General features: G+C 35.3%; 2 protein-coding genes and 1 long non-coding RNA gene across 13 annotated transcripts; 2 read left to right on the forward strand and 1 right to left on the reverse strand.

Moving 5' to 3' along the window:
• Positions 1-155: 155 nt before the first annotated feature.
• On the reverse strand, positions 156-1,117 carry LOC113335186 (chlorophyll a-b binding protein of LHCII type 1-like). The gene has a single exon (XM_026581311.1). It carries the CDS (start codon positions 742-744, stop codon positions 262-264), a length of 483 nt encoding a protein of 160 aa, XP_026437096.1. The 5' UTR covers positions 745-1,117; the 3' UTR covers positions 156-261.
• A 1,484-nt stretch (positions 1,118-2,601) lies between these two features.
• LOC113335253 lies at positions 2,602-3,348 on the forward strand. Its single transcript, XM_026581361.1, has one exon. It carries the CDS (start codon positions 2,602-2,604, stop codon positions 3,346-3,348), a length of 747 nt encoding a protein of 248 aa, XP_026437146.1.
• A 9,578-nt stretch (positions 3,349-12,926) lies between these two features.
• LOC113335311 lies at positions 12,927-16,305 on the forward strand. 11 transcript variants are annotated; one of them, XR_003353259.1, is made up of 7 exons: positions 12,927-13,196; positions 13,286-13,333; positions 13,566-13,749; positions 14,482-14,560; positions 14,679-14,731; positions 14,810-15,016; positions 15,164-15,927. It is a non-coding gene; the product is annotated as an uncharacterized LOC113335311 (long non-coding RNA). The 11 variants fall into 11 exon arrangements; XR_003353263.1 differs by having other exon boundaries at positions 13,566-13,676; XR_003353258.1 differs by lacking the exons at positions 14,482-14,560; positions 14,679-14,731 and adding an exon at positions 16,108-16,305 and having other exon boundaries at positions 15,164-15,704.
• Positions 16,306-24,937: the final 8,632 nt, after the last annotated feature.

Below are 24,937 nucleotides of genomic sequence, written 5' to 3' on the forward strand. Positions count from 1 at the left end.
GTCTAAAGAATTCATTCTTAACTTCGAGATCTGCGTTCGACTATTAATTTCCTTAAAAGTCAGAAGAATGCCTCTAAATATTCACTAAGGGACAGCGTCTCTACTAGAAAGTTTTTGATGATAAAATTAATTAATTAAAATAGGCAAAAAATTCATTAAATTAATTAAAATGTACATTACAAACGCACGTCAAACAATTCTCCAAAAATGCAAATTCAAAGACAACACGTTCATTTCATCTGATTTAACAATTAATCTGATTCATTTGCCGGGGGCGAAGTTGGTGGCGTAGTTCCAGGCGTTGTTGGCGACGGGATCAGCTAAGTGGTCAGCCAAGTTTTCCAAAGGACCCTTTCCGGTCACAATTGCTTGTACAAAGAACCCAAACATGGAAAACATAGACAATCTCCCGTTCTTAATCTCCTTCACCTTCAATTCAGCAAAAGCCTCTGGGTCATCCGCTAAGCCTAATGGATCGAAGCTTCCACCTGGGTAAAGAGGGTCGAAGATCTCACCTAGTGGTCCTCCTGCAACTCTGTAACCTTCAACTGCTCCCATCAAGATAACTTGTGTTGCCCATATAGCTAGGATGCTCTGAGCATGAACCAAACTTGGATTACCCAAGTAGTCCAGTCCACCTTCACTGAAGATTTGCGAACCGGCCTTGAACCAAACAGCTTCACCGAATTTAACACCGTTGCGAGCTAACAATTCGGGGAAAACACATCCAAGAGCTCCCAACATAGCCCATCTGCAGTGAATGACCTCGAGCTCACGGTTCTTGGCGAAGGTTTCTGGGTCAGCAGAAAGCCCGGCGGTGTCCCAACCGTAATCACCTGCGAATTCACCAGTTAAGTATGATGGAGACTCACCAGAGAATGGCCCCAAGTACTTAACACGGTCAGGACCCTACCATGGACTAGCTGAAACGGTTTTGGGCTTTGAGATGGTTTTTCTCATGGAGATTCTTCCTTCACCAAAAACTTCAGAGCTGGAAGGAACAAGTGCCTTACCGGAAAATGTTGGTGAAGAGAGAGCCATTGTAGAAGCTGCCATTGCTAAGTACTGGATTATGTGTAAGTTGAAGTGCTAAAATTAATTACAAATGATTGCAAGACAGATGATGTCTGTGGTTCTTGCTGTTGCGGTGTTTAAATAAGAGATTTAAAATGGCAAGGATTTTGGATAAGAGATCTTAAAGTGTCTTCTCATTGGAGATCGATTTAGAGTTTGATTTTTCTTGTCCAGTTGGCCATCTCTAAGCCATGAAGTAAAACTCTTTTGTTGTATGTACAGATGTTTGGTTTCAAACGGTTGGTTCCAAACTGACAACATTCAAAAATCTGCTTCAGTACAGATCAGGGGTCAAGTCGGCCAATGGGAAGGTATGGACTAGCGTAGTTCAAATATGATCGTATATCCCTTATCCCTTGTAGATTTCCTTTATGAGTTTCGAATATGGTATCCTACCAAAAAAAAAAAAAACTAGTCATAAAACCCAAGGTGACCAAACTTGTGGTGTAAAAAACCCACTCAAATGTTGGGATTCATTAAAACTCCATCGTAAACAAAATTGGTACAAAAACCCCAAATTTTTAAAAATTGATACAAAAACCCCAAATTTCAATATTAGTTTTTGTTTTACTTTTTCTTTTTTGGATTTTTGTGTTACTTTTATTTTCATGGGTTTTTTGTGGATGGATAGTGACATCTTTGGGGTTATAACTCGCCGCCCGAAAAACAAAAGGCAACTTCACTAGACTTAGCTTTCAAAAAAACAAAAAAGAACTTCACTAGGCTTATGATTTTGTAAGCCCATATAAAAAAAATGCAAACATGGATGGGTGTGCAACGGACGGACGGATGCCGATTAGAGGTCACCCGCGTCCAAACCGTCAAAGTTGTGGATTTGGAAAATCCAACCGTGTCCGGCCCATTCACCTGCGAATTTGATATCTACGGATCAGCGGGTAATACGGACCGAATGCGGATTAATCGCGGATTTAGTCAAGAGAAAAAAAATGCTCATCCATAGGGTGAAAAAATACTCTCCTATCGGTCACAAAGTTTGTGCAAGAAATTTAAATTCAAACTTACATTTTTGTTTATACAATGTCATACTATCACGTTAAACAATTTATATATCTATTTAGTAAAATGAAACAATTAGTAAAATGAAACAAAGAATAGCTGCATACTTCAAGAATCATGCCTCTGAAATAAGTCCATTCTGGAAAGCAGGGGATTGAGGAGAGAGAAGGAGTGATGACGTGGCGGCGAAATCAAACGCGATTTCAGATCTGAATTCTCCTCTTCATCCATGGCGGCCTCTTCTCCCCCAAGATTCAATGGAAACCAGAGTGATTCAATGCAAAATACTGTGACTATTGCTCAATCAAGACAGTGTAATAGTGATTTTCCATCATTAGTGGAATCGTATAGAGTGAATAAGAGTTTGATTTCAAACCCTAGTTTGAACGCTGAATCCGAGTTAGAGTTGGTGGGTGCTGAAATTGTGAACAACCCGAAGCTTATTCTACCATCTCAAACAGGTTGGGAAAAGAATCAGTGAAAAATCAAGAATGGAGAGCATTATTTCCAATGCCCAGGGCTAAAACTCCGGTTACCCCTTTGAAGTATACACCACCAGTTGAAGTTGATGGGAAGGTATTGGTAGCTGCTCAAACTGATACTGCTTCAGCAAGGATGGAAAGATGCGAAAATCTTGTGGTTGGGTTCTTTGTTGGGAAAAGACTTTCCTTTGCAGCAGTTCAATTGGCAGTAAGCAAGCTTTGGAAATTCAACAAGGAGGTAAGTATAAAGCTTTATAGTGACTGTGCTTTCATCTTTGAGTTCAATGATGATGAAGACCGTAAAAAGGTGTTAGATACTGGTTCATTCCTTATTTCAAATAAACTTTTCACACTGAAACCATGGTCTCACATGATGGAGAAGTGTATTACAGAGGTGAAATCAGTTCCTATTTGGGTATTGATATATGGAGTTCCACTTCACATGTGGGACGAGGAGGGTTTAGGTCTGCTTTCTAGCTACTTAGGAAAACCTCTATCTGTTGATGATTGTACAATCAATCAAGATAGGTTAGCTTTTGCAAGAGTGTGTATTGAAATAGATGTGGAGTTTGATTATCCAGAAAAGATACCCCTATTGATAGATGGTAAGTTTGCCTTCGAACTTCCAGTAGTGTATCAATGGAAGCCGCATAAGTGTGATGTTTGTAGGGTTTTTGGTCAATCTACAAAGGCTTGTGGAAAGAAGAAGAAGACTAGATGGCCATCAAAGAAAGTTTGCAAGCCAACTGTCTTGGAGAATGCAAGACAACTCTAAGGGAATGAGATTAGTGGAAATCAAGACAACAAAGAGGTAGCTGAAGTACAACACATTGCTCGAAGTGAAGTGGTTGATGGAAGGGCTGGGATTGGCGCTATTGTGGACAATACTGCTTCCAATGGTGCTACTGCTCACTCGGAAACAAGCAAGTTCATTCCAAGAACAACTAAGGATTAGAATAGAATGGAGATTGTTTTTCCCAATGTTGGTGTACCGGTCGGTGGTGCACATTTAGCTCCTACAGTGCCTGAAAAACTTGGTACTGTTGAGATTGTATTGGCAGAGAAAAGAAGAGAGATTCAAGCTCCAAGCATAATTACCGCTCCAAATGCAGTAGTAATGTTTCCAGCTTGTCAAGAGAAATGGACAGAGGTAAAAGGTAAGAATAATGCAGACAGGGGATGCAATAAGAAGACATCAACTGCTATTTGTTCACCAGGAAAACATTACAAAGCTACAAGTGCGGGTTTTAAGAGGATAGATGGAACAACCTTACCTCAGACTCCTAAGTCTCCAGTGAAGCAACACAATGCAATAGCAAAAGCATCTTCCTATGTCTCTCAGACATCTACGTCACCAGGGAACAAGCAAGGAAATACTGGTGGTGCTTGTAAAAATGTGGGCGACACATCAGTGGAAAAGGTGAAGAATTCAGCTTTAGGTACTGCAGCAAAAGTACCATAGAAAACCGCTAGTAAGATTTCAATCTCTGAGCCAGTGGCGCAGATTGTAGAAAAGAGGTAAAGCACAACCCCTTTCTGATGCTCAGTGATTTTCCATATGGGTCTCAAAGTCGATTCCCAATAAACAGAAAGAAGGATCTTGCTAGAGATATGGTAGTTAAAGATGGTAACTCCAAGAATTCTGAAACAGAAATAACAACAAGACATGTGTTGCTAGGAATAGTGAAAATTCTGTCAAAGTAAGTACTAATAACTCTTTCAATGTACCGAATGATAAATTTATTATTGAAGAGTGTGAAGAGGATAGCGAAGAGTTGTCAGATGTAGAATCCGACAATAGTGCTCCCTTCACTGCTTACGTAGACAAAGTTCGAAAGAAGACTGAGAAGGAGCTTTCTAGGCTCAGATGGAATGGGAATATCCCTGACAAGGGAAGCAATGAAAATCTGGGCAAGGGTCAAAGATCGGCTGCTAGGAGGAAGCACAAATAGTTTGTTGTTGCTTGATGTGTAGGATGCTTTGCTTAATCTTTTATGTTTTGCTTGGCACGGGTGTGGGCATGTGCCAACCCTTTGTTTTGTTTTCTGCGTTTTTGGTGCTGGCCTTGACCTCACATCTGGACTCGCTTAGGCGCTCTTGTCTGTTTCTCCTTTTTCTTTTCGAATAAAAATTTTAACCTTTCTACTTCACAAAAAAAAAAAGAGTCCATTCTTCAAATTTTCAGTCTGAAAAAAACAAGAGACATAGTAATATGTAGATAGAATTTGCATCAATCCTGAGTTGACCGCAGTTGAAGGAGACAAAATAAACGATCACTTCAAAACCGTAACTAACCCATGCGACTAAATAAAAAAGGAATTGGGTTCGGATGAGTGTTAGTTAAAATTTGGAGATTTATTTGGGGCATTTGACATTGTTACACAGAGAAAAGTAAAGTAATGGTGGTGAAAAAGCTTTAGAGTTGTCAGTTTGACATACGACTTTACCTCTTCAGAGAAACACAATAATAGATAGTGTATGTGAGAGAGAGGGGTGCGGATGCGGGTAAATCCACGGATTGTAAAGTCCAACCGCAACCAAACCGTGTAAACATGCAGATTTGAGAATCCCACCCGTGTCCGGCACATAGCTCTTGCGGATTGGATTTTACCCGCAATTTTGCGGACGGATACGGGTGAAATCCGCGGTTCCGATTTTTTTACACATCCCTACAAACATGTTTTGCACCTGTAAACCCAAGTAACTAAACTTGTTTCTAAATTTCTCAATCACATGTTATAACAAGCACAAAAGAGAAATATACTAATGCTACAAATTCTTGATAAACTTGAATTATTGCCATGAAGGCATGAACGAAGACTTGAATTGCTTGGAGCTCGGGTTATTAGGTGTCTTTAACACAATTTTTGATGTGCAATGAGTTTTTTCTTTTGCTGGTCTATTTATTTTGTGGTGTATTTGCTTCTCGCTCACTCTCTTAAAATTCTAGCTCCACCCCTGACTGGTAAGTTACTTATTACATATGTTAGTTGGTCAAATTTGAGTATTTAAGAGCACCAAAGTTTCCACAGATTCATGACCGATTTTGTTATATCGAGACAAGAACTTTAGCAAAATAATACCTTGCACAATTAGAGATGGTTCATTAGACAAAAGATTTTATAGATAAAAGTACAAATAATACCTTGCACAACAAGCAAAACTCTTTTGTTGTGTGTACAGATGTTTGGTTTCAAACCGACGACATTCAACAATCTGCTTCAGTACAGATCAGGGGGTCAAGTTAGCTAGTGGGAACATATATATGGACTAACGCAGTTCAAATATCTTCATATCTCTAATCCCTTGTAGATTTCCTTTATGAGTTTCGAATATGGTATCCTACCCCAAAGATAAAAAGGCAACTTCAAAGAAAAATAAAAAACTTCCCCAGGCTTATGATTTTGCAAGCCCAAATAAAAAAAATATAAACAAGTTTTGCACCCCTAAACCCAAGTATCTGCACCCTTAAACCCAAGTAACTAAACTTGTTTCTAAATTTCTCAATCGTATATGATATAACAAAAAACACAAAGAGAAATATATTACCTCTACTATAAATTTTTGAAAAAATTGAATTATTGCCATGTTGAATTATTAAGAGCTCGGCTTAGTCTGTAACACAATTTTTGATGTGCAGTTTTTTCTTTTGCTGGTCTTTTTAATTTCGTGGTGTAATTTTTCTCGCTCGCTCTCTTAAAATTCTAGCTCCATCCTGATTGATAAGTTACTTTTCAGAGATGCTACTTGGTCAAATTTGAGTATTTAAGAGGATCAAAGATACCAAAGATTCATGATCGATTATCAAGCAAGAAATTTAGCAAAATAAGACCTTGAACAATTATAGATGGTTCATTAAACAAAAGATTTTATAGATAAAAGTACAAATAATAATTCCACGTAGGACTTTGTTTTTTTCTTTCTTTTTATAATAACGTTTTTGATCTCTACCTAATAAGTGTCAAACTAGCTGGAAATTTACAATGACGTTTTATGTTAATTTTACTTTTTTTAACTAGCTCTATGATAACAAAAATTTGTTGAACCACTTTTTTTTATATTAATTTAATGATAAAAGTCAAAAATAAGAGATTACAGGTCTAGACCTAAGAGTACCAAATCTAAAAAGAACAAAAACAAAGAAAAAATCAAACTAACCAGCAGAATCTGGAGTAGACTACATCTGGCATCTCAATGCATTTAAGAAACGAAGGCCTTCCCACGTTTATTACTCTTTCAGCAGCACCTAAATCACCCCCACTTATAGCTAATGTATCAACATCAAAGTTAACTTCTCTAAAGCAGTGACAATATTTAATATCCTCAAACTTCTAGTCGTATTGAGTTATCTTATTGTTAAAACACTACACCATATGGTCCATTTTGAGACATATTGATTTTTGGGTTCGAGACACATATACGTGTCTTTAGTGCTTCCACGTATATAAGAGTCTCAAATTGAAAATATGAATTACTTAAATTATGATTTTTCAACTATTCTTATAAGTGTCTTAAATTTTTTACAAATGTCTTAACCTTTTAGTATATATATATATATATCATTTTATTATTTTAATTCCATTTTAATTTCATTTTAGTTCAATTTATTTTGGGTTATCTTAAATTAGACAGTATATTTAATTTATAGCATATTTTTAATAAAAAATTGGTCTTAATTAGCCTGGCGTTTTTAGGGGCCACTCAAAAGGATTTAGGGGCCAACAATAAAACAAAAAAGGTCACCCAAAGGGAAAATGTAGCCAGCCCTTATCTCGCGTAATTCGTAATGGCAAAATTACCCTTATATATTCGGAGTATATGATAACATTGTTACCCTCCGAATGCAATCGGAAGCCAAAATCGTTCCCATACTTCCGATTGTAGTCGGTGCAGTATTAGAATGATTTGTGTTTCATTTTTTCCATTTCTTTTTAATTTTTGAGTTGTTAGAGTTATAGAGAAGAAGGTGAAGGAAAAAAAGAGAAAACCCATTTTATCACTACAAAAATGGATGGATACGAAGAAGAAGGTGAGAATCATGACGAAGAACAAAATGTTGAGGGTTCACGACCGTTTAGAGAAGACGATTTGGGGTATATGTTGAATGATCCAAACTTTTGTGGAGAGGAAAACATAGACGACCCTTTCATGGAAGAAAATGGAGAATCGCATGATATTGAAGCTAACGATGCATGTAAAACACAGGTATTATGTTAAGAAACTCAAATACTCGATTTGCATGCGTTTGTGTGCTTTTGTAAACAAGAAACACCGATTATTGCATGCATTGAATGCCATGAACTACCCAGATTCGGTAGATAATTTCTCGATTAAACTTACATATATAACACACTGAGTACCAAATATGTATATTCGGTAGTTACAAGATACTAGTTTACTGCCGAATATGAGAAAAACCCCAAACTGGTTTTCCAAAAATATCTACATTCGGTAGTTATGTAGAGTTATTTACCTCCGAATGGCCCCAAAAACGAATTCCTCAGAAAATTTCAAAACTCAGTATTCTTATCCTTTACAATCGGTAATAGTTTAACATTATTTGACTGCCGAATATAACAGTGGCCTCAAAATAAAATTTCCGAAAACTTGAAAATCGGATGTTTATCGATTAAAGTTATCTCCCGGTTATTTATATTCGGCTGTTTTACTATATATTTTAGCTTCCGATTATATCATTTTTTGCACTCAGTAAACTGTGTACATTCATTTGCATAAATCGGGTGTTTTGGGTAACCGATAGGATTCCGAATATAAAGTATTCAGAAGTTTGACTTATTTAATTACCTCCGAATATATCATTTTTTTCACTCAGTAAACTGTGTACATTCATTTGCATAGATCGGGTGTTTTGGGTAACCGATAGGATTCCGAATATAGAATATTCGGAAGTTTGACTTATTTAATAACCTCCGATTATTGTATAATAATTTGTTGCTTTCATATGCAGGCCGTTGAAGAGTTTGTTGATGACTTCTATTTGAGGCCCGACACTTCCCTATACTATGCAAACGATTTGGTATACTCATTACTACTTTTTTCTTTTTTTCAAAATTTATATGTTAAATGGTTATGCTTATTAGGTTTGTTTTGTTTTATGCACGTTTAGACATTTGGAAGTAAGAAGGAGGCAAAGGAATGGCTTATGAACAAGGCAAAAGATAACATGTGCGTGGTAGTTCAAAATAATCATGTTAGTGACACTCGATTTGAAATGATTTGTGAGCGAGGTGGGACGCGAAAGAGTCACGAGGGAAAGAATAGTAAGTACATACGGAAGACGAATAGGAAATACCGAAGCAATACCAAGAAGATAGGATGCCCATTTAAGATTGTCTTTTATAAGACTGATGGTATTAAAGGTAAAGAGTATAAAATGTATAAAGTTGATAACGGTTGTCACAACCATGATGATCCGTTGGATTTAATTGGACATGTAATGGTTGCCAAGTTAAAACCACATCAAATGCAGACGGTGAGGTCTATGCGGATCCAAAAAGCGAGTGCGATCTTAAGTAAAATAAAAGGCGGAAGATCCCGACAACTTGTCTTCTTTGTCTACAATTAAGTCGGCCATAGCTACGATCAAAAGGACTGATTGGGATGGTAGAACGGTCATGCAACAATCGGAGTGGTTAGCGGAGTTATCAAACCGCCGATTAATATTAAAAATTTGAATTTACAGCACTCAAACATCACATGTTATTATTTTTTCCCAGTCCGAGATGCAACAATCAACGCGGCTTCGAAATGTAGAAACGACTCTCCTCTCCACTTGGAATAAGCATCTTGTGCCGCAAACCTGTCGTCTCTGTGCCTAGCAAGAATACGGTTGTACTCGGTGCACAATTTTATAACATGGTGCACCCTTGAAGAAACATGGGATGGTTCATAATTGTGGCGTGACTTCTTGTACTTACCAACAAAAGGACCCAATGAAACGTTAATCCAAAATATACGATCGTCCTGCTGTTCTTTGGGTAGATCTTTCACAATGTAATAATTTTTTATCCATTCGGTCTCTTCCTCAACTTGTTTTAATCTTTCTCTATGATGGAATTGTTCTTGACCTCGCTTCTTAGCCTTGATTTCCTCTTCCTCCTCCTCCGTTTCCACTAACGATGGTTTAATTTTTTTGGGTTGTTTGTTCCTTTTTTGTATTTCTTCTTCCCTTGCTGCAATTGATGTAGTTGTTCGCTTGCATCTTCGAAGTATGTTGTCGATTGATGATGGACTTGCCATTGAAAAGGTTTTTCATTCAGATTTGTTACTCAATAATAACTGAGAGGGGTTACCCTCCTTATATAGATTAGAGTTCCAACGGATCTAATTTTTGAAAATATGGCCGTTGAGGTTTCTGAAAATATGGCCGTTGAGGTTTTTGAACTTGCTATATTCGTAGGATAATTGTTTTGTAAAGTCCCGAATGTACGATGGCCCAAAAATCAGAATTTGGGAAAAACTTATACTTTTCAAATTTTGAAATTGAAATAATCGGAAGTATAATTAGTTACCCAAACTTCCGAATATGGGTTGTCTAACATTCTATATTGGCCCTTGGAACCACCTAGAGCCAAGGCGTGGTTTGTTTTGAACTTGCTATATTCGGAGGATAATTGTTTTGTAAAGTCTCGAATGTACGATGGCCCAAAAATCAGAATTTGGGAAAAACTTATACTTTTCAAATTTTGAAATTGAAATAATCGGAAGTATAATTAGTTACCCAAACTTCCGAATATGGGTTGTCTAACATTCTATATTGGCCCTTGGAACCACCTAGAGCCAAGGCGTGGTTTGTTTTGAACTTGCTATATTCGTAGGATAATTGTTTTGTAAAGTCCCGAATGTACGATGGCCCAAAAATCAGAATTTGGGAAAAACTTATACTTTTCAAATTTTGAAATTGAAATAATTGGAAGTATAATTAGTTACCCAAACTTCCGAATATGAGCTGTCTAACATTCTATATTGGCCCTTGGAACCACCTAGAGCCGAGGCGTGGTTTGTTTTGAACTTGCTATATTCAGAGGATAATTGTTTTGTAAAGTCCCGAATGTACGATGGCCCAAAAATCAGAATTTGGGAAAAACTTATACTTTTCAAATTTTGAAATTGAAATAATCGGAAGTATAATTAGTTACCCAAACTTCCGAATATGGGTTGTCTAACATTCTATATTGGCCCTTGGAACCACCTAGAGCCAAGGCGTGGTTTGTTTTGAACTTGCTATATTCAGAGAATAATTGTTTTGTAAAGTCCCGAATGTACGATGGCCCAAAAATCAGAATTTGGGAAAAACTTATACTTTTCAAATTTTGAAATTGAAATAATCGGAAGTATAATTAGTTACCCAAACTTCCGAATATGGGCTGTCTAACATTCTATTTTGGCCCTTGGAACCACCTAGAGCCAAGGCGTGGTTTGTTTTGAACTTGCTATATTCGGAGAATAATTGTTTTGTAAAGTCCCGAATGTACGATGGCCCAAAAATCAGAATTTGGGAAAAACTTATACTTTTCAAATTTTGAAATTGAAATAATCGGAAGTATAATTAGTTACCCAAACTTCCGAATATGGGCTGTCTAACATTCTATATTGGCCCTTGGAACCACCTAGAGCTAAGGCGTGGTTTGTTTTGAACTTGCTATATTCGGAGAATAATTGTTTTGTAAAGTCCCCAATGTACGATGGCCCAAAAATCAGAATTTGGGAAAAACTTATACTTTTCAAATTTTGAAATTGAAATAATCGGAAGTATAATTAGTTACCCAAACTTCCGAATATGGGTTGTCTAACATTCTATATTGGCCCTTGGAACCACCTAGAGCCATGGCGTGGTTTGTTTTGAACTTGCAATATTCGGCGGATAATTTTTTTGTAAAGTCCCGAATGTACGATGGCCCAAAAATCAGAATTTGGGAAAAACTTATACTTTTCAAATTTTGAAATTGAAATAATCGGAAGTATAATTAGTTACCCAAACTTCCGAATATGGGCTGTCTAACATTCTATATTGGCCCTTGGAACCACCTAGAGCCAAGGCGTGGTTTGTTTTGAACTTGCTATATTCGGAGAATAATTGTTTTGTAAAGTCCCGAATGTAAGATGGCCCAAAAATCAGAATTTGGGAAAAACTTATACTTTTCAAATTTTGAAATTGAAATAATCGGAAGTATAATTAGTTACCCAAACTTCCGAATATGGGCTGTCTAACATTCTATATTGGCCCTTGGAACCACCTAGAGCCAAGGCGTGGTTTGTTTTGAACTTGCTGTATTCGGAGGATAATTGTTTTGTAAAGTCCCGAATGTAAGATGGCCCAAAAATCAGAATTTGGGAAAAACTTATACTTTTCAAATTTTGAAATTGAAATAATCGGAAGTATAATTAGTTACCCAAACTTCCGTATATGGGCTGTCTAACATTCTATATTGTCCCTTGGAACCACCTAGAGCCAAGGCGTGGTTTGTTTTGAACTTGCTATATTCGGAGGATAATTGTTTTGTAAAGTCCCGAATGTACGATAGCCCAAAAATCAGAATTTGGGAAAAAGTTATACTTTTCAAATTTTGAAATTGAAATAATCGGAAGTATATAACATTATATTGTCTTCCGAATAAATACTGGCCCCAAAATGGGATTTTTCCTATATCAGAAATTTTGAGATTTTTCAATATATATATATATATATATATTCGGTAGTGAGTGTACTTCCGAATACTGTGTGTCTACTTAAATATATTCGGGAGACAAAAAATTCATTAAACTACCGATTATTACCAGTTTGTATCCAGGAAGATATGACCAACAATATTCGGCCGATAACCATCAAATATTTCTCCCGAATACTGTCGATGTTCTTGAGAAATGAAGAACACGACTACATTCGGAAGTAAAGGAGCATGAATATCGCCCGAATCTGGATAAATAACCGAAAACCCTAGAATTATTTTTTCTCGATTCGCCGAATTAAAGCGAAATAAACCCCAAAAATGATAGATTCTTACCTAATTGGGGCCATTTGACTTTGGAGCGGAATTTTTTTTTTTCTTCCATAATCGAAAGATAATAGGAAACTGGAAGAAGAAGAGTTGAAATGAGTAGAATTGTTTTTGATTTGGTTTTCATACAGTTTTACCATAAGGGCATTTATGTAACTTCAATATCATATAGGGTACCCCTTAACTAGAGTGTTTGGCTGGGTATAAATTGATGGCCCCTAAATCCTTTGGGGTCCCCTAAAACCGCTAGGTTAATTAGCCCACCTCTTTCTTTTGCCTCATCTCTTTATCTCTTCCTTCTGTGTCTTTTTTTTTTTTTTTTTATCTTCTCGCCTTCTTTCTTTCTTCTTTGCTCAAAGAAACCAGAGAAAAAAATCAGTAAATCGAGTGAAAGAGATTGAGAGAAACCAGAAATCAAACCAAAATCAGAAATTAAACCAAAAGTCTCGAACTGATTTGTGATTTTTTAAACCTAAAAAGTGGTATGAAAACCCCTATTTTACGAATCAGATTCTTAGATTTTGTAAACCAGATCGATTTTTACTTTTAGCTTGAAACTCTCTGAAGAAGATTCGATTTGTTGAAGTAAAAACCCTAACCTCATGTATGAAATACCCCTTCTAGAGAAATCAAAAAAATTCTTTGATTTGTAAACCCTAGTTGATTTCTAATATTTGTGTTTGAAACTCGTAGGAGAAGATTGAAGTAAAATTTTTGGAAGATTCAACTGCAAATCCTCGGGTATAACTCTAACCCTATTTGTTTGCTTTTTTCTCTCGATATTTTGCTAGTTTTGTGTGTTTGATTTTTGTTTTTATGAACTGATTTTCATTTACGGGGTATAATTTGGTTTCTCACTGTGGGTCTGTCAGTTTTCCTTTTGTTATAACATGTTTGATCTTTAATTAGAGAATAAGTGTTATGGGTATGAATCTGATAAAGGTGTTCGATCTTGAACATGTATTTCTTGCAGTGGCGGAACCAGGATTTCGAATAAGGGGGCTAAATTTTTTTTTCCAAAGTGGACTCTCATATGGTACTGAACCTGTATGGTGTTGCTAGCGAAAACGAAATTGTTCGCCAAGTAATAATAAATAATGCTTTGTGTCTGAGATTCTATCACTTAGCATGTCATGCAAGTAAACCTAGTAGACATCGTAAGTATAACTTAGAAACATTACCTTGAGTCCATGGCCTTTGCTTTAATAACAATGTTTGAAAATGATAACACCAATATGTATGGGGTCAAAAGAATTCCATTGTTTGAAATGTATACTTAGTGGCTCGGTAATCCAAGATCTCAGTTGGTTTCAACTCTACTGCAAATGCTTTTGAGAACAATTTCGAAACTCTACTACAAATGTTTGTTTTTGAGAGCAATTTCGAAACTCAAAAACATTTGTAGTAAATTTCCTCCGCAGTGGGCTAACTGGGTGGACTAAATGTATTGGACTTGGTGGACTAAATGCATCGACTTGGTGGACTAGATTACAATTTATACGGAAATAGTGGGTAATTATATGCTTAAGTTGAAGTTTCCTAAAATTTAGGGGGGGCTACAGCCAGGTTTAGTCAACCTGTGCTTCCGCCCCTGATTTCTTGTCTCTAAAGTGTTGGTATCTGGTTTTGATGCATTGAGTCTGGCTTGTTTTTTATGAGTTGAAAAAGTGGAATAAGTTTTGTTTTTATGTCATGCATTGATCGAGTTTTAGTCATTCGAGTCTTGTTGCCTTCTTGTTCAGTTTCTGGTATAATTGTGTGTATTTATGGTTTTAATTGATTATTTTTAGTCGTTTGTGTTTTGTTGCCTTCTTATTCGTATTCTGTTATGATTTTTTTGGGTTGTGTAGATATATTAGCAGACATTATGAGTTATTTATGTTTATTAGGTAGTGAATTCTTACGGGGAAAATGCTACTCAACTGTATGGAGTTTTCTTTAGGTTTTCTAGTTGTGCAAATCCTTAAGGTATGACCAGGTGCTTAGAGTTATAGAATTCATGTACCAACGACTTGAGATTCCAATGTTTTCTTACACTAAATTAAATCGTGATAGTTACTTAGCTTTGTATTTTATTTATTTTTAGCTTCAACTGCTTAGTGATCATGAAGGAGAGGTACTCAGAGTGGTAGATTTCAGGTCCAATTCTATCATACTCTTGTGTCTGCAGAAATATTTTTATTATTTGTTTCTTAATTGTTAACTGTGTTCCACTAGGTACAATGTGTCAGGAGGTGAACCCGAGATTCAGAGTACCATATTACAACTGTTGAACCAGTTTGATGGTTTTGATTCATGAGGATATGTCAAAAGTCATTCCTGCAACAAAAAAAAATTGATCCTGCTTTGCTAAAGCCTGGACAAATAGATTGGGACATTGAGTTCCCTCTTCCTGTCACCAAAACAAGGAGACACATTTATTAAGTACTTGTTCTCATCCATAAACTGCCAAATTGTATTTTTGGCCCTAATATCATAATATTTTGTTAATTGTGTTGTCTTAATGCAGTATGAATTCCTGTGCAGTCTTCATTCTTCGTGATTGTGTTTTAATTGTTTTCGTGTTTGTAGAACATAGATCCACGCTTCATGCATGACATTGGCCTATGATGTGAACCTAGCTAGAATAGTTTGTGAAGATTAAGGATGAATTCTCTGGAGCTGATATCAAGGTTATTTTACTGAGCCCGGTTTGCTTTCTTTAGAGGAACACCATATGAAGGTAAACATTTAGCTGAATAGATTGTTATGTTGGATCATGCGCTGATTGTATTTTATCTGAACATGAAGATCGACCCACTGGCATACACACCTAAATGCTCTGATCTCCAACCGCTGTTTGCACATCTGTGTTATAACTGTTGTTAAATTTTGCAGAATGGAAAGTTAGATTTCCAACTACTTTGCCTTTATTTATTCAGTTCTGATGCCAATGGGTTATGAAGGGTACCCATAAGTAAGCCCTTCACTAGTTGGCAGTGTCAGCGGCGTTCTAAGTTCCTTATACTATTTTCTTTCAATACATGAGCTCCTACTAAAGGCCAATAACTTAAGACTTCAGACGTATGGTTAGGGATTTCGTCATTTTCTGATCTTGGTTCATCACTGACTAGTAAGTATTTTGTTGTTATTGCAGGAAATTTCTTTGTTCTTACTTATATCATATTACACTTTCTAGAATAATGAACAAGTCATTGCTGTTTGTGCCATACTTTTGTAACTTGGATGGTACCAAGTATGAAAGACTTTTTTTCATCCCCTTGATACACGATATTTTGGCTATACTTAATTCAGAGGAGAGCATAAAATTCTATTGTTTCTCCTTTGTAGTGATATTTGGGTTGTTGATCAGTTTTTACAAATTGAAAGAAGTATGAAAAAAACCGTTTCTACCTGGGAATGTCAAAGCTTTATATAATGACATGATACTCTACATGGTTCTGATTTTTAAATTTTAGCCAAATGATATCGGTAAACTGTCAGTGATATGTCATCGTGGTGTTTTGGTGCTGAAGCCTGCAGGTTGTAACTTAGCTTGGAACTAAGGCTTAGTTTGGTATTGTTGCGGCTTTTATAAAAGCACTTTTCTGCTGTCCGTTGTTGGGCTGTGCTGTGAGACAAAAGCAGTTAGACGTTTGGTAAAATATTAATTAAAGTTAAAGCTGTTAAAAAAAGCAACCAAAGTGTGTTTGTTAAAATATTAGATTCAACCATTGTTGTTATGGAAGATGACAAAAACAAACGTATCTCTGAAAATAGTTTTAGTTGTATTCAATTTTATTGGGTTAAAAATGATTAATCTTTTTTACTATAAAATATTAATTGACCACTTTTTAAAAACCCATAATTGGGGGAGATGAGAAGCGGAAGCTTACAATGAAAATAAATTGAAATTGATAACTTGGAATGGATAAATAATCAACCAAATTAGTTTCTTTTACCCTTTGAATAAAGGAAGAACCTAAAAATGGAGATTATGAGATTATGAGAGGCATCTAGTTGATATTCTAGAATTAGATGATCTAATTCCCCCTAGAGATAGCAATTAGGTTTGAAAGAAGAGAACCTCATTCTTCACACAATATTCTAAAACCAAAACTTTCTTCTTTAACCTTATGTCTTCTAATTTATACTAGCACCAAGGGCATACTTGACATGTTCAAAGTAATTCTAGGATGGACTATAAATGGTGCTTCAATATCGATATGGGACATCCACAATACATGATCCTCCCCTTCTTTAAACAAATTCGTCCTCGAATTCTTCAAAGCGTATTCTCCATTTGTGCTTGAACTTCTTCCTTGCTTGAAGACAATTCTACCTCAACACCTTCCATTGTAGTTACTCACTAAATGTAGCACTTTATGGTCATAGTAGAGACCATCCTCAAGTAGTAATGACACACCAAGTATTTCTTCGTTTGTAAATACATCATCCTCCCCTTGTTTGAACAAATTCGTCCACGAATTCTTCAAAGCATATTCTCCATTAGTGCTTGAATTTCTTCCTTGCTTGAAGACAATTCTACCTCTACACCTTCCATTATAGTTACTCGCCAAATGTAGCATTTTGAGGTCGTGGTTAAAAGCATCCTCAAGTAGTAAAGAAACACCAAGCATTTCTCTCAACCTTGCACGGTAACGAAATCCATGGAACTTGTCTTTAACGAAATCCCCAAATTGGATTAATATATATTGACTTTCCATTTTGTTGTAGCTTGAGTGAAGGCTTGCTTCCGGTAGCCGGTTCACATACTTGAAATTGTTCTCGAGATGCTTCTAACATAACATTTTCCAATTTAATATCATACCTTGGTACACCAAAATCTTTTACTTCACTACCATTAAATACCTCATCAAAAATTGAACTCAAAAGATTGTATTCTTCTTTCTCTTGATTCTTACATGATAGCACTGATCCATGATAGTAAAATAATCAAAGATGTGATCCACATTCATGCCATCTTGATAGATTGGAAGATTACCCACTATTTCACTTTCCCCATGACTCAAATAACTATCAAATTTTGGTGGAGTCATTTCATCAAACATCTTGTGGGCAATTTTTTCATCCTCATATCCACCAACCAAAATTGATACTTCTAGTTCACTTACATCATCACAATCATTAGGTAGAATCCTTACTTGGTGATGGAGACTTACAAGTTTCCAATAATATTCTTCACAAATTTCCCTCATTCTTAGATACATATCATCAAACACTTCATGTACAATATTCATTAACACATCCTTTGAATGAATCCTACCCAAATCAACTTCTCTTTTGTAAACTATTATGAAATCAATATAAGATTGAAAAACCCAATTTGAAAATACTATCAAAGAACATAATAATCAACCCAAAATACTTGATAAAGATATGAGTAGTGTTCACCTCAAGAACAAGTATCTTCACCAATCACCACCTTTTCCCCTTGACAATCAAACCAAAGCTCTTGATACCAAATGATGAGAAGTGGAAGCTTAATGAAAATAAATTGAAATTGATAACTTGGAATGGATAAATAATCAACCAAATTAGTTTCTTCTACCCTTTGAATAAAGGAAGAACCTAAAAATGGAGATTCTTCTCAAATAACTTACAATTTCTACCCAATTAAATTGGAAACTATAAGATTATGAGAGGCATCTAGTTGATACTCTAGAATTAGATGATCTAATTCCCCCTAGAGATAGCAATTAGGTTTGAAAGAAGAGAACCTCTCATTCTTCACACAATATTCTAAAACCAAAACTTTCTCCTTTAGCCTTATGTCTTCTAATTTATACTAGCACCAAGGGCATACTTGACATGTTCAAAGTAATTCTAGGATGGACTATAAATGGTGCTTCAATATCGATATGGGACATCCACAATACATCAGATACCACCAGAAATTGGGGGATACTCAAAATAAATAAATAAAAACATTATAAAGTAATTTAAAAAACCTCTTATCAAAAATAAAAGATAATGACTAAATCACCCTTGGGTATCCCCCAAATATATTAAGATTGAACTTTAGATATTAATTTTATGTTTCAGAACTTTAGATATAAATTCCAAATCACGTAACAAGGATAAGTGCTCCAGCTTCGGAGGAACATTTCCGGCTCAAATTTCAGAAGGCAAAAGACGTGTATGACCAGATAGGACAGTTGACATGACATCAATCCAGTCAAAAGAAAAATGGATTGGAGTAACATACGTTGTAGCTGCATCTATGATTCACGAAGGTCTTGATGAAATGGCATTTAAGACTGCAAGTGGAGTTTATGAAGCTTTCGGTATTGTCTTCAACAACTTTCGGTATTGTCTACACCTGAAGTTGGTTCTGAAAACAGATACTAGTTAGGTGAAAGAACTTTCGGTATTGTCTTCAACAACCGGCCAATACCGATAGTCCCAGTCGGTATTGTGTTTAAACTCAAATCAATACCGATAGTCACAGTCGGTATTGCGCTCATACCCTAAGCAATACCGACAACTCTTCTGTTAACCTAATTTTTGATTAAAACCCATCAAAATTCAATCAAATCAATACGAAATTAAATGGGTATTAATCACCTTCTAACCGGAGCCATTGTATTGAGTGGTTTTGATCGTCGATTAATTGATGATAGATTGAAGAAGTTATGGAGGAAGCGAAGAAGAAGAAGAAGAAGAAGAAGAGGAGCAGCCGTAGAAAACAAGAGATTGTGAAAAACAATGAGGGGATACTTTTAAAATTTTCTTTTTAGTTTATATTAAAATGAAGGACATTGTTGACTTTTTATCACTAAAAAAAAGAACCCCTTAACCAAAATCTAGTCCTATATAACTGTGAGTATCCCCCAATTTCTGATGGTATCCCCCAATTGTAGGTTCTTTTTAATATATATATATATATATATATATATGTATATAATTTTCAAACAAAAAATCAAACTAAAATTAAATAAATATTTAACATTTGTTTTTGTTTTTATTTTTACTTTTGATAAATTAAATGAAATGGTATCATAAAATAGTTTGAAATAAAATATAATAATATTTAAAGAATAAAATATAAAAATAAAAAATTGATTGTATATATTTTTAAGGGTAATTTTTGTCATTTAAAAAATAAAATAGGAACAAAAATGATAAATCAAGCATTAAATCTTGGAGGGACCAAAGCTTATGCTTTTGTAGCTTTTAAAAGCTCCTCCTCCCCAGCTTTTAAAAATTGAGGAATTTGGGAAGTTCTTTGGGTAAAAAACACTTTGATTTTTTTTGCCAAACACCAATTTCAAAAATTATTAACATATATAGGTTTTGAAAATGCTTTTGGAAAAATAAATACATTACCAAACCCAGCCTATGTGTTGGTCACTGCAAAGGGAAGACAAATTAGCAGCATCTGTGGACGTAAAGTGATAAGAAAATCGATGAGAAGAAGGAAACTCCGCTAAAAGGTGCATGTGTGCAAGGAAAATGTTCAAGTTTGAAGGACTTTAAAATTGTGTAATAGTGTTAAACTGCTTCATAGGGCTTGAATTTGATTTTTGTTTTGAGATATTGATAGCTTTTTTTGGACGCTTAAGTTACTGATTTGGGATAACAAACTAGAATCATATGTATCTTCATGAAGTATATAGCAATTAATTAAATTTTCTGAAATTTCCAAATGATTTTTTATCTTTTTTTTTATAATAATTATGGAATTTGAGACATTTATATGTGTTGTTTAATTATTTTATATGTTGCTTTGATATCCAAATACGCGTCGCTAATTAAATTAAGAAACACTTATGTGTCACTTTAATAAAGTAAGAGACACTACATGTGTCGTTTCAATCGTCTCAAACGATTCCGGACGCACGATTTGAGACACTTATTTGTGTCTCTTAAATTCAAAGCAACACCTATAAATGTCCTAAAATCGTTGATTTGGGGTAAACAAGGGACTACACCTCTTCTAAAGTCTTCAATCACTGACTTGGAGTCTAACGTAGCATTAGATGATAACATTGATTCGGTTTACCAGTTGAGATTGAGGACTTAGAAACCAACCGAAATATAATTTGAAATAAAAACCCATTAGACCCCAGATTGTATTAAAAAATCGTCAAGAACACAAACTGGAAAACCAAATTTCACATATGAGAATAATGCTTGATTTTGTTTGTTGACTTAGCAGATATCGAAATGAAATCCTAATTTCTACCAAAACCTCTAGTAATAAACTCCATATAGAAAGCTCGATGAAACTTCACTCAAAACTTCATATAAAGTGGAATAAAACCAATTATTGCTAATACAGATCTAGAAATCGTTGATGAATATGAATCAGTCTTTAATTTAAGAGAGTAAACTTTGAAAAAATTACACTTAATTCTTAGTAGGATGTCAGAAAATCATCATCTAATTTCTATTCTAGCAGCAGCAGAAGTGAATTAGGAAGAACATCAGCAGCAGCAGAAGATGAATTTATAGTGGTGGTGGTGATGAAATTTGAGATTACACCCAAGGATCGACGTTGTGAGGCTTTCCTCTCGATGTTACGATAGTAACACAGGACCTGATGTCTACATTGCTCTGGTTTGATTCAATTGTTTGATAATAGAAAGATGATCTTACAGTTGAGAGACAAGAGTATATATACTCGATTGTGAACTCTCTTAGACTCTCAAATACACACGCACATACCACATACTTGGACACATCACATTTAGCAATGCATCACATGCTATTATTAGCAACTTGGTTGTCCTCTATTGAAAAAAATCTAACAATAATAAAATTATAAGGACATATGTTTTATTTTATTTTTAAAGTATTCTTATTTTCTTAATGAATAAGAGGACCTTCCTCGATGATAGATTCTATGATATGTTTTGCATCAACTTCGATATGGATTTTTTTATTCACCATAATTTTGCAGTTATGGGGAGATGGGATGGGGGTGGATGATAATGGGTTGTTTGTGGATGCTTATGCTGAGCAATTACATAAAACATCCAATAATGTGGCAAAAGTTTGTACAATTCATCAAGGACTTCTTTTGGCTAAAAAACTAGGAATATAACATCTTAAGGTGGGGCGCGACTCTCATCTCACTTTCAAATGGTGCCAAGGTACCATCATTCCTCCCTGACACATCAAGTGGCTAATTTAAGACATCCAAGATCTGCGACCTCTTTTTTGTTATTATATATCCAAAACTATAAGAAGCTAATCGTGTGAATGATTTTTTTACCAAGTCTGTTGTTTGAAATATTTTGACTGGAGAGTGAATCACTTCACTCCAGATGTTTGTAATTTTCTAAAAAAAGGATCTTATTGGGAGAGCCTCCCCATGGTCTCTTAGGCTCTAGTTTCCTTCACAATTTTTGCAGCCTATCGAGAAAATTTGTCTTTGGCTACAGTCATGGAAAGTAAGATTTTTCTTGAAGAAGTTGTGAAACGATAAAAGAAGCTAATAAGGAAATTGGATATTATTCAAAGCTTGGCAAAACAATATAACTAAGGATTTGGGTGGTCTATCTTTTAGATGTTTAGAGATGCTGAACCATTCCTTATTTAAAAAACTAGCTTGGAGAATTTATCATCAATATGATCATTGTTGAGGCAAGTTCTTAAGGAAAAATACTTTAAGAATGATGAATTTATGCATTTAAACACTGAAAAAAGTAACTCTTCATGGGTCTGGAAAGACATTGAACTGGGTGTTTAAATTCTTCAGCAGAACTACTTCATTGACGTTAATAATGGTAAATCAACCAAAATTTGGGTTGATAAGTGGATTCTAGGATTAAAGCATATAAGGTGGAACCTCTTCACCCAGCTCACTTGCAGTACGTGTTTGTCAGTGAACTTATCATCACAGGAACCAACAATTGGAATCTTCAGCTTATAAACACTTTTTTTTTCTCTAGAAAATTTGGAAAGAATCAAAAGAAAACAACTATCACATACTGAAGAAGACATTTTAAGATGTACGAGAACTTCACAGTTAAAAGTACTTACAACAAACTTGTTGAGAGAAGAGTTCAACATCAAGTGGCTGGTAGTGTTGTTCCTAAGGAAGCCTGGATGGAATTATAAAAGATGAAATTGCCTCATAAAGTCAAGTTGTTTATCTAGAAATGTATTAAGGATATAGTTCCAACAAAGCAAAGACTATCTCAATATAACCACTCAATTGAACGTCACTGCTGTATTTGCAATTTTGAAGAAGAATCCCTCTTCCATCTACTGCTTAATTGTAATCATGCCATAGTTGTATGGAGACTTCTTAACATCAACATTAATCAAGTATCCATCAATTGTCAGAGTGTCAGAGACTTGATTATCTCTTAGTTTGTCAATGAGAGAAATACAAGCATAGGGGAAATAATTCACTGAAGATGTGTTCTCATGGTTAGATGTTGGATAATATGGAAAGAAAGATATGAATGCATCTTCCAGGACAAATCTCTGAATCCGACTAACACTAAATCAATCTAGAATTAATTATGTTCCTTCGTTGTACTTAGTATTGTATAAGATTTTTACTTTATACAGTGTAATTAGTGTTTTGATTGGCCTGGTAGGGGATAATTCTATGATTCTATCCAACGATAAGGTATGTTATATTCTTCGTAAATTATTGCCTAACGATGAAAAAACCCGTTGACGAATGTTTGTTGAGCAGAGGCGAGAAATCTAACAGTTGCTTTTATGGGAGGACTTCAAGTTTGAACTGAAGGTGGTTTAGAATTGGCAATGCTTTGTGATATCTGGTGTGTTGCAACTCTACAATTTCAGTTTGGGATGCCGAAACTGACGCGTAGAATTATTCTACTGTCACATTTTGTTTAAACTTGCCAGAGTTTGTTTAGCATTGTCGTTTGCTTACATGAATACAAATATTTCTGGTACCTGGAGAAATGCCTGAAACTCCAGATAACCAGTCAGTAACCACGCATTCAGATCCTCTAGGATGTGAAAAGCGTGCTCTTTCTTATATAGACCCCAGTCAACCATGTAATGCTAAAACAATTGAATCATCTATAAACATTCGCCGAACTATTTCCTCCTAGGCGCTTAGAATTGGTAACGTTGGATAAATCATTGATGAGTGTGGTCTGATTTTTAATTAAGGGGTTGTTTTTTTTGATGACGGAGAGAGATCGACTTGATCTTTGTGGTTTTCTTCCTCCTAATGTTATAAGTTCTCAACAACAAATTGAAAGATTCAGTAAGTTATTTGAATGGTTTATTTTTTTTCTCTATGTGTGATTGTAGATTGTACATCCCTTTTAGTGAAAATGAAGTTGTAGTGGTAGTGATAGTGGTGTTTTTACTCTGGTTGGACTATTGCTTAAGGGATGAGATACTAAACCCATTGGGATGCTAGGCAAGTGGAATCTGCGGGTAAAATCTCCTCCGGCTCTATAATTTTCCAGTGATGCTTGACGTGCAGATACAAACATGGTGCAAATAGTTTAGAAGGTGGTAGCTTTAGTAATTGGTTTGCCAATTTAATCTTGAGTATTGGGTAGTGGATTTAAGAAGATTATGAAATATTGATGTAGTCATTGTCATTGTTACTCGATGATGTTTATTCAATGTTTATGTTTTCTCCTTCCCTCATGTTAAGTCAAATTTCTTTACTTTTTCTTTCCAGGACTTGTTTTGCGATTTAATTTGGATATGTTGGCAAGAAGAGGCAGATGAGGCAAAACGTTGTGAGAAAGAAGAAGTTAAAATGAAGAAGGCATCAGGAGGAAGCTGAAAGAACAACCAAGGCGAGAGAAGGAAACAACTGATTTACAAGTAGGAGTTTCTTATATTCTTTGTATATATGTGTCTTCTCTTCTGAAACTAGACTACGTTAGAGTCTACTGAAATCTAGAGAAAATGTGGTCACAAATGATAAACATATAGTTGTTTCCTTCTCTTCTTTTATAAATTTCTTAAATTTTGTTCTTATGTAATCATTGAGCATATTAATATCAATATAAGTGGTGCACAGTATGATTGATTGATGGATTGAATCATAGGTTTATGGGTAGTTGCAGGATAAAATAGAATGGCAGAGATTTTTTGACCAGGTCAACAAAGACTTACTTTCTTTTTTCTTTTTCTATTGCAAAGCATTAGTAGCAGCCAAAATCTGTTGCTGAAGTTGTACCACAAAATAGAAGTCGGTCTTCTTTGACTTAGTCAAGCATTTGCGCAACTGCTGAAATCTGTTTCTCACTTTTTACCGCAATTTTTTTGGTCAGTCTCCGTTGAATTAGTCAAGAATCGCAACTAATAGTAAAAATTTCGCAACTGCTACCTAGATGTTGCGAAATTTTTGAGTCGCAACAGTTGAAAACAGTTGCGACTCGGAGT

The sequence above is a fragment of the Papaver somniferum genome, unplaced genomic scaffold (assembly GCF_003573695.1).
Source record: "Papaver somniferum cultivar HN1 unplaced genomic scaffold, ASM357369v1 unplaced-scaffold_139, whole genome shotgun sequence".
In the NCBI taxonomy this organism is placed as follows: domain Eukaryota; kingdom Viridiplantae; phylum Streptophyta; class Magnoliopsida; order Ranunculales; family Papaveraceae; genus Papaver; species Papaver somniferum.

What these genes read in the sequence shown, in the direction of transcription:
- LOC113335186 (XM_026581311.1), bottom strand. Translation starts at nt 744, where the DNA reads ATGTTGGGAGCTCTTGGATGTGTTTTCCCCGAATTGTTAGCTCGCAAC.
- LOC113335253 (XM_026581361.1), top strand. Translation starts at nt 2,602, where the DNA reads ATGCCCAGGGCTAAAACTCCGGTTACCCCTTTGAAGTATACACCACCA.